The 10543-nt window shown below is 33.4% G+C and overlaps 1 protein-coding gene and 1 long non-coding RNA gene across 2 annotated transcripts; one reads left to right on the top strand and one right to left on the bottom strand.

The window, feature by feature from the left end:
* The first annotated feature begins 4754 nt into the window (after positions 1 to 4754).
* LOC139810308 (uncharacterized) lies at positions 4755 to 5652 on the top strand. The gene is made up of 3 exons (XR_011731280.1): positions 4755 to 4919; positions 5064 to 5443; positions 5520 to 5652. It is a non-coding gene; the product is annotated as an uncharacterized lncRNA (long non-coding RNA).
* Positions 5653 to 7187: 1535 nt separating this feature from the next.
* LOC139810136 (venom plasminogen activator-like) lies at positions 7188 to 9410 on the bottom strand. The gene is made up of 4 exons (XM_071773452.1): positions 9399 to 9410; positions 9164 to 9322; positions 7720 to 7938; positions 7188 to 7631 (listed from the first exon to the last, which is right to left on the bottom strand). The coding sequence occupies exons 1-4, from the start codon at positions 9408 to 9410 to the stop codon at positions 7188 to 7190; spliced, it is 834 nt and encodes a 277-aa protein (XP_071629553.1).
* Between the last annotated feature and the right edge of the window lie 1133 nt (positions 9411 to 10543).

The raw sequence follows: 10543 nt of genomic DNA on the forward strand, positions 1-10543 counted from the left end.
CGGGTTTATATAAATATTGAAAAAGATTTTTAAGTATTGCTTTGTTGAATTATTTGTACAACATTTAATCCTGATAGAGATAAAAGGGCTCGAGAAAAATTCCATTTTAAAGATCCCATCTTAAAATCTTATATTTGAGAGGAGGATGAGAGAAAAAATAAAGTAATATACTTACTAACTAGTGAATATCGGCTGTCTTTCCCTGTCATACTTATATCAATTTATTTTTATTTTATTTATATGCAATACATATGTAAATACGTTGACCCAATCTCCATCGTTCAAGGGATATGAATTACCATGAAGATACTTAATAACTTTATATAAAAATGACACTATTATATTTATTACAGTTTTATTTCATATTTTTTTCTTATACCTTATGTTTCACTATTTGTCTAAATAATGATTTCAAAAATTTAACCACTTACATAATGTTCGAAACGTTACAAGTTAGAGTCTTAATCATAATCTGTATATTAAATAATAAATAAGTATCTCTAAATATGAAATATTAGGAGCTATTTCTAAATTACTAATATCAATATTTCAACATATACTAAATTTTTAAACTAATATCGTACTTTGTATTGAAATTGTCAAATTATATTAATAGTATGTATCCTCATGGTATTCTTAATTGCGTTGCCTAAAAAGACAAGAAAGATGACGTTCTTACCAGATTTAACAGTAATATATCTGTCATGCCAAAATCGTTCTTGCACATAATGAATCGACGAATAAATACATGATCTCCAGGATTAAATATATATAAATATCTATTTTATTCCAGCCCATCTATCTTAAAGTAAGGAATTTATGATATTTTATATTTGTAATGTACGTTCTTATAACATTTGATACATATATCTGCATACACATCTTATATATATCTCGTACAGCTACTATTCACGGATTCATTATTTCGATTTATAAGACAAACGTTAACTTCTCACTCACCAATATGCAGCAACGGAGTTGAAACGATACATCGTCCTGCAACACACAAAGACAAAATCCAAATTAGCGCTCGAATGACGCACAATTAACATAAAAAAGAACCTAATAATTTTACATAAAGTACACGAATATGCTATTCGTCTTTTAAAAGTAAGTACCAGGAATAAATATTTTATACTTTCCGCGGAGAAATCTTTTCCGTAAACTTTCGTACAAAGTCACAAACAAAAGTTTCCCTTTTTATTACTTATACAAATTATTCAGGTGCACTTGTACGAATCGTTCGATCAGGCGATTTACAAATAAACATTTGTAAAAATACAATTTACTAAAAAAACTAACCAAAAAACTTACAGCGAACAGTAAACTGTAAAATAAATGAATAACAAACAAAGCGTTAATTCTTATTATTTATTTAAAGATTACAATTTACCGGTTGATGTAGAATTGCAAGCAAATTATAGAAAGCAAATACTTTCTATAATTTTATTCTTACAAAAATCTTAAACCGCCCTTAAAATCTTGTGTATATGCCATGTTCTTTTATAATTTGTTTTGTTGATTACTACAAAAAAACCGTGGTTCTTGATGAAGTATTTCCAAATTCACGAAATTAAATAAATATATGTATGTGCTAAAATTTAATTATTTTAAATATTAAGAATTTTTAAAATGTATGTTGCGCTATTGACTAATAAAATTTGAATCTAAAGTACGTTTCATTAATTTTTTTTAACTTTGTAACGATGCGCCCTTTTTCAAGGCATCGTTCCCGATCACCACCCGCCGGATGCCGCCCGACCGATTTTTTTAAACGTAAAACGCGGCACCGGTGCCTTCCCCGCGCGGCGCCGACAAGCGCCGGAGGGAGCTGATCCGCGCCGAAGGCGAGCGCGCCTAAGCGTACCCCCGCGCGACTCGCCTGAAGATCGGCCTCCCTCCCTACGGACCCGCCGCGCCGGCATACATAAGCCGGCGCTCCGGCGAGAGATTTGACTTCGTCTCCGACACAGCCTTCCGCTGCTCCCGACGAAGCCGACCTACCAAATCCTAGGGCGACACACAACCGGGGTCCGGAGCTTCGAGCCTCGACCGAGCACTCTTGGGTGTCCTCGAACTCCCGCACACGAACTCCCGACGGCACGGTTACGCGAGGTCGAGCACGCTCGGCCTCGTTACGAGGACTCTCGTTACCGTAGCCCCGGGGCTCCTGCACATACATCTAGCGATACACCTAGCTTGCAGTACCGCGTTCTGTTGCATACCGCGTGCATATGCACAACCCTGTAAATACCGTACGTATTTCATTTCGTACCGCGTTACATGGTAACACCGCGCCGAGTGCACATGCACCACCTTTCGCTGTATATATCGCGTCCGCCCCGTATTGTAAATACCGCGTTCCGTTTCGTAGTTGTAATTGTACTGCACACAAAGTGGTTTCGCGTCCCGTCACCGATTCTGTAATGCACACGTACCGAGTGCCCCGGCACTATCTCCCGCTGTAAATACCGCATTCCGTGATTCCGTAATACCGCGCCGAGTGCACCCGCAGTCTACCGTTCTCTGTATACGCCGCGTTGTCACCTGTATCATATTGAATAAACTCTTAAGTGTGCGGCAAGACCTGATTATTGTCTCTGGGCCTTCTATCGAACTTCTGATTCGGCGAGCTAGTCCGCGTTCGATTCACAAAGATAGGCCGTTACAACTTTATCTGTCAAATGCAACCAATTTTCTGTATATAGTAATTTAACATTTAATATTTAATATTTAACCTCAATATTTAATACTCACTCGAATTAGATCCATAATCTGGCGATGTTTTTACACATGTTTTTACATACGATGTTCTACATTCATCCAAATATTGATCTACACCTTTTATTTCTTTATAATCAACTGCGTGAACTACCGTCTGACATTCAAAAGAAAAACTGATTATTTTCATGTATACACTGTTGGAAAATTTTTGTACTTTTGTGAACAAATCTGCTGGTTAAAATTTTTGTGTTAAATAATCAACACATACATGTGTAGATTTAACACATGTCTGCTATGTTAATTGAACTTAACAAATATAAAATGTAAAATTATTAAATTAATTTAAAAAATATTAAAGTAACACAATTTGAACGTATTTATTAAATGTGTTAAAATTTACAAAAAAAGAGTGTTGATTTGACTCTTTAACAGAAGTGGGGATGACTGCGCATATGATTTCGGCGTAGTCTCGACGCGTCTTATGACGTCGGTCATTGCCGCGCGGCAAGCGTTTCCGCGTCTCAGGAAACGTATGTGCAGGAGCCAATGGACAAGAGGCGTCGCTAATCGTGGTGGCGCCCGCGCCGTGATTAACTATTATGATTGACTATCTAGTCTAGGTAGCTATGGGTTGAGTTATCGTTGGCTCGAAAAGTGCCGAGTGCGAGTAAAGGAAAATCGGGAAGTTGTATGTAGACTGTGGTAACGCTAACGCACGGCATCGGCACGAAATCCTATCGGTACCGATTGCGTGACGAAATTCTTCCGAGGGTCAGGATCAACAGCGGGCCTTCTCGGGTATTCTTTGTTCTGTTCACTTGGCTGCCAAGTGCAATTTGCACAAAAACTTGACATAGGAACTTAGAAGAATCACAAGATCCGCCGTCTAGTATCTCCTCCGTTACGACGTATCTTATATGTTCATCTTTATCTGAGGATTTGCCTACTTTTAGTAAAATTTTGTTTATTTCGTTTTTTCCTTGGAGTCCGCAGTATATGCTGTATGTGCTGGAACACTTTACAAATATCATCCTCGTGTTTAGGATATATTGTAAAAAGTACGTCTATTTTATTTATAGTAAAATAAATTGATTTTTCGTGTACTAAAAGTTGGGAGATCTACGAATTCTTAGAAAAAGGTTTAGTCATTATAACTGACCACTTTTTGTAACTTTTTAAACAGTTTATATTTACATATTTAAAAAATGTAACAATTTATATAATAATTGCAAAACATAAAATATAAAAAAATGTAATTTTTACATTCCAGAAATGTTAATTTTTATTAATATACATATGGGGTGTTGGGTTTATAAATTATTATACATATTAAATAATTGAAAAATAAAAGTATTTCAATTATTTAAATTGTGTAATAAATTATAAACCCAACATTTATATGTATACTAATAAAAAATTAACATTTCTAGAAAGTAAAAATAACATTTTCTTATTGTATAGTATGTGTGTACTATTCTGTGTGTATAGTAGGACCCTGTATGGGGTACCATTTCGGTGGAAAGGCGCACTCCGCCGTACCTCAGAGATCCCAACGAGTTCAGTCCCCTCCAAGGGTTCCCTGTGTTAAAAGCTTATTTCGAAGGGCAAAGGGATAGGTACCCCCCAAGGATCCCTCCATGAACGAGGGACGTGGTAAAAAAAACAGCGAAATGAGGTACCACTTTTACAAAATTAGAAGCATATAGTACATGATTTAAACTAACTTATAAAAAAATCATGTACCACATCAATAAAAATCATGTACAACTTTTATAATATGGTACTTGATTTTTTCATAAGTAAATTAAATCATGTATCACATCAATAAAAATCATGTACCACTTCTATAATATAGTACCTGATTTTTTCATAAGTAAATTAAATCATATATTAATAAAAAATCATATACGACTCGTTTTACAAGCGGTACGAATCACGGTACGTATCAAACGACAGCGTCGATAATTTTTTTCCCGAGCGACGAAAGGTGAAGAGTCGGTTTTAACGCGACGAAAGGTAAAGAGGGATAACCGGATTTGCGAGCGCGAAGCGCGAGCAGCGTGGCGTAGGCGGACGAGCGAGGGTGGTGCGATTCGTACCCCGGAGAACATCGCGGATCGGTAACGACGAACAACGAAAATCCGTCGCGATTGTTACGTTTGCTTTGGCGTTTATTCGCTTCGAATCGATAGAGCGTCGATTTTAATTTTGACTTTTCGTTCGCCTTTTGTTACGTTTGTCTTAGCGTTTATTCGCTCTGAATCGATCGAGCATTGGTTTTAGCTTTTCGTTCGCTGTCGTTACGTTTGCTTTGACATTTATTTGCTTCGAATCGATAGATCGGTTTTAACTTTTAGCTTTTAGTTCGCTGTCGTCTTAGCATTTATTTGCGTTACCTCTACGCCTCGGCAGATACGCTTTTCGTTATGATATCGACACAATTGTCTCGTTCGATGCATTCGTTATCGCAGCAGCAGCAGCAGCGACAACAGTTTTCCGTGTCGCCGACGTAACTTTGTTCTGCGATGATTGATTTCATCATCGTTACTGAAATAGAAATATTATATCTCGAGTGTTTTATTTACTGGGCGATATCTCAATTGCTTTGTTAATTTCGCGAAACGAATAAAAGAAGACTTAATTCGCATTGGCGATCGACGCAGAATAGAAAAGACGTCGCGTTGGTCGCGTTGCTGATTTACTCGACATGTATATCAAGGTAATAAGGATCATTTGTAATTAATTTCATCATGAGAATTTTTGAAATAAAGTTACATCATACGTTTAACGTTTAGATTACTCTTCTGTTGGCGTTGTGCTTAGCGGTCTTGGGGATACGTTGAATGCAGGAAGACGAAGATGTGCCTAAGATGTCGACCTACTGCGTATGCGGTTTTCGCTCTCCGCACGAGAACTGCGAATTGTACATAGAGTGCGTTCCCCCCGGCGTATACGTAACTCGCGTTTGTCCAACGGGAACCTACTACAACGCGACGATAGAAAACTGTATTTACATGGAAACAAAACCTTGTTGAATACAAAAATAATCAAAAAGCGAAGTTTTATTAACAAAAATCAAATATTATTGATTATTTAAAGTAAATACTGTTTCATGCGAATTGAAGAAAAAATAAATATTTTATTAAGTTTTGAATCTTCGTATATAGAAATAATTCTTTTTTGAAATTAAATCGATTTTACGTATACTTTTCGAATTCAAATATTTTTGTTATATTTGTATGAAAACGATTTTTTTATCGAATATAAAAACGAAATTTTTTAAAAATATATTTAATAAAACGAAAATAAAGTCTTGAAAATATTGTATGAAATTTGTCATTCGATGAAATGACGTTTATAAGACGAAAGCCAAATCATGTTGAATGCGAAAATAACTGAACAACGTTAATTGAAAAATATTGTATGAAATCTCTTATTTAATAAAATAACAATTATAAGAATAATATCTTATGATTTAAATACGTTTTATTCCTCTTATAAAATTATTGTTATTCGGCCGTGTTGAACAAGAAAGCAATTGCCTCATGAGAAAGCGTTATTTGAAAAATAATATTACATGATTTAAATATGTTTTATTCATCGTCGATAATCGAATATGTTTTATCTATCTTCGAGAAATATCATTATTCGCGTATAGAAGAATTAAATTATTTTAAAAAATTATATTTAACATAACGATTTTTCATTGAATATAAAACGAAGTCTTTAGAATAATGTATAAAATAACGTTTATAAAATAAAAGCGAAACTTTAAACTAAGTCTTGAGGATATTGTATGAAATTTATTATTCGACAGAGTACCGTTTGTCAAAATAAAAGCGAAATTCTATTGAATACGAAAGTAATTAGAGAGCAAATTTTATTTAATAATAAATTATAAGATTCGAATAAAAAAATATTTCTCGTAACATTTAAGTTTGAATGTTTGCTTGTAAAATTAATTTTTGTCTTTACGATTAAATCTATTTGTAATTTTTTAATTTCGCGCACATCTAATGATTATTTTTTAATTCTCTTGACTTTAAATAATGTTTTTTTATCGCGTAACGATCGATGTTAGTCGCGTGTAGAATCATTATCATAACGTATAGAATTGACTCGTTTCACAATTTTACTTATATTTTATAATCAATTGACATTTTTAAATCGTACATGCAATTAATTTTATAATTTGTAAAATTAAATCATTTTACAATTCTTAATTTAAAAAAATTTAGTAAATTTTTTATGATTTTGTTGTATTAATTAAATATTTAAATAAAACATTTTTATTAAATTAATAAGTTCAATATTTATAATATAAGTTAAATAAATTAAAAAATATATAATTTAATCAATTAATTTTTATTCATAATAAATTACGCATATTTTAGTAATTTTATTAACTTACAATAAGAAAACATCGTTTTAAAATAATACACAGTAAATAGTGAAATATTAAATCAATCGAAAATACAATTATGCCTGATCATAAATAATGGTATAGTTAACCAATTATACCAAAAACTGGTGGAAGTGTATCCTACTTGAAAAACAGAACCGCAATTTCCCTCCTCGCTCCACCACAAAGCCGAACACACTCCGTAAATTTCCGTCTTTTCCAAATTGGTGATAAGTCCTCCCAAATCGCCCAAACAACCCCAACCTTTCGCGCCATTGGGACCGGTGCAAACCGCTACTTTTTCTCGTTCTATACATTCATATTGACTTTTCGCTCGACCAAACGTAACTCTTATAATATTATCGGGATTCTCATTCGTCTGACCATTATCTATGGTATAGAGTGGCTGATTTTCGTATGGAATCCCCGAACTGTATTGAATCGTTTGCGCGTATTCGTCAACAATAATATCCGTATCAACTTTCAATATCATGATATCGTCGAACTGTACGGAATCTTTCGACAAAGAATATCTTTCTGTCACTCTATAAAATTTGCCTACTGTATATCCACAGCTAAATTTGAATTTTTACTTTGGATCCAGGCTCGTTATTGTCTCCGTTGCAATGGGCAGCCGTTATGATGTATCTTTTAGTGACAATGGATCCTCCGCAAATCGAAAAATTACTCGCGCTCACCATCGCCACAAAGTACGGGTGCTCTTTGTTGTTCAGCGGTTCGCCATTCCAGACATAAACTTCGGATTTCAGAGCGAACGCACAACCGAGTATGCAGATCAAAAGAAGTATCTTCTGCAATATAATTCGAGAGAAAAATTATTTTACAACATATATTATTAAATTTTATAAAAACTTATCATACTTAAAACAGACATAACGTTCACTTCTTGTTAGCCGAATGTTAAGGATGTATCACTGGTACAATCTTAGACAAAAGTGCATGAAATTTGAAATACTTGAATATCTACGCCTAACGCATAGTAAATCTAGATGTATGATAGTAGGAGTCTTATTTTTACTCCTACAAAGATATTTTTTACTTTACAAATGTTTTGTTCAGTATTATTTGCGATTTTTGTAATTTATGAGCCTAAACTTTTGGCAGTGAAAATGCTCTGATTTCAATTTTATAACGTCAAACTATTAATAAAATTAATAATTAATTATTAATTTATTTCTTTAAAATGGTGTAGTGAAGACAATTGAAACTTTGGCAGATATTTTCATCTATTCGTATACTAGATGTACAAAAAAATTCAAAAATATTGGTAGCGCTTCTTCAACATTTTTTTAGCTGTTTTATCCGTGAAAATTGTCTCTTCCCATAAGAATACGTGTAAAATCAGTGAAAATTAAAATTGTTATATCTCAGTTTAGTGGATTTGTTTCTACTTTTTTTGTAGCACATCAGAAAGACTAAAAGAACATTAATTCTCACAAATTTTTATCCACTTGGTAGCGCTTTGAAAATAAGTGCAATACATCCTTAAATCAACCGCATCAAATATACATATATAGTTTAGTAGTTAGTAGTAGTAGTAGTTTAGTAGTTATCAATTCAAAACAAAACAATTAAGATATCGTTCAATAAATAAAACACTCGAGATATGAATTCGACAATGGATACGACGAATGAGGAAATCGGTTGTCGCTCATTTAAATCATAAGATATTATTCTTATAATTGTTATTTTATTAAATAAGAGATTTCATACAATATTTTCAAGACTTTATTTTCGTTTTATCAAATATATTTTTAAAAAATTTTGTTTTTATATTCGATAAAAATCGTTTTCATACAAATATAACTATATACGAAGATTCAAAACTTAAATATCTCATTTTTTCTTCAATTCGCATGAATCAGTATTTACTTTAAATAATCAATAATATTTTATTTTCGTTAATAAAACTTCGCTTTTTGATTATTTTTGTATTAAACAAGGTTTTGTTTCTATGTAAATACAGTTTTCTATCGCCGCGTTGTAGTAGGTTCCCGTTGGACAAACGCGAGTTACGTATTCGCCGGGGGGAACGCACTCTTTGTACAATTCGCAGTTCTCGTGCGGATGGCGAAAACCGGGTACGCAGTAGGTCGACATCTTAGGCACATCTTCGTCTTCCTGCATTCGACGTATCCCCAAGACCGCTAAGCACAACGCCAACAGAAGAGTAATCTAAACGTTAAACGTATGATGTAACTTTATTTCAAAAATTCTCATGATGAAATTAATTACAAATGATCCTTATTACCTTGGTATACATGTCGAGTAAATCAGCAACGCGACCAACGCGACTTTTCTATTCTGCGTCGATCGCCAATGCGAATTAAGTCTTCTTTTATTCGTTTCGCGAAATTAACAAAGCAATTGAGATATCGCCCAGTAAATAAAACACTCGAGATATAATATTTCTATTTCAGTAACGATGATGAAATCAATCAACGCAGAACAATTTCTTGTCAGAGACTAAGGGTGCGTGTCCACCTGCGAGTAAGAACTCTCGAGAGCAAAAAGAGAGAAAAGAAAGAGACTCTCGAGAGTATCTCTTTCTCTCTCTTTCTTTTTGCTCTCGAGAGTTCTTACTCTCAGGTGGAGACGCACCATTAAAACAAAAACTATTGAAAAGATTTCTTAATTTTAAATGTTTTGTCAGTAAATGAGTAAACAATCACAATAATAATAAAGAAAAAATAATTTTAATTAATAGAAAATAAAACCACTTTTTGCTTAAAAAAAAATCGATTCGATAAAAATTGTAACGGAGCGGAAACGACGTGCACTTTTCTAGGCAAACAAAGCAAACTTGATAAAATGTTCGAATAGCGAAAGGAGCGATGTTCCATAAGAGTTAGGGGCAAAGCACATATGAAAGTCGTAGTCGTGGACGTAAGTAACGCACAAGCTTTAGCGTATCCTGATCTGTCAGGTCGGGGACTACGACCGTCGTATATCGCTACGCCATGTTATGAGCTTTGGCTCTTACTCACATCCGGTTCGGATTTATAACACGCGATAGTCAATTTATTCTAAGATGATTCTTATTACCCTGTGGTTACTATTTCCTACAAATTAAATATCTACACTTTAAACAAAACATACAATTTTATTAAAACATTAATAATAAAATTAAACAAAAAAAATTACAAACAATTTTGAGCATTTATTGTAATTTTAAAGTTCTGTTTAAAGATGCTTAATTTGTATACCAATTTGTAGCTGCTTAATGTTTAAAAAAAATTTCCGAAACTTTTGTGTCACCCTGTATTTTTTCAGAAAATTTTAATTTTACTTTTAATACTCTTTATATTTGAAACAAATGTACTTAAAAAAATATAAATCTCTGCTTTGTACTTACGACTAGCAGACACGTAGCAAGCAAGATAGCCTGCTTCATTC

Source organism: Temnothorax longispinosus, chromosome 3, assembly GCF_030848805.1.
Source record: "Temnothorax longispinosus isolate EJ_2023e chromosome 3, Tlon_JGU_v1, whole genome shotgun sequence".
NCBI classification, from domain to species: domain Eukaryota; kingdom Metazoa; phylum Arthropoda; class Insecta; order Hymenoptera; family Formicidae; genus Temnothorax; species Temnothorax longispinosus.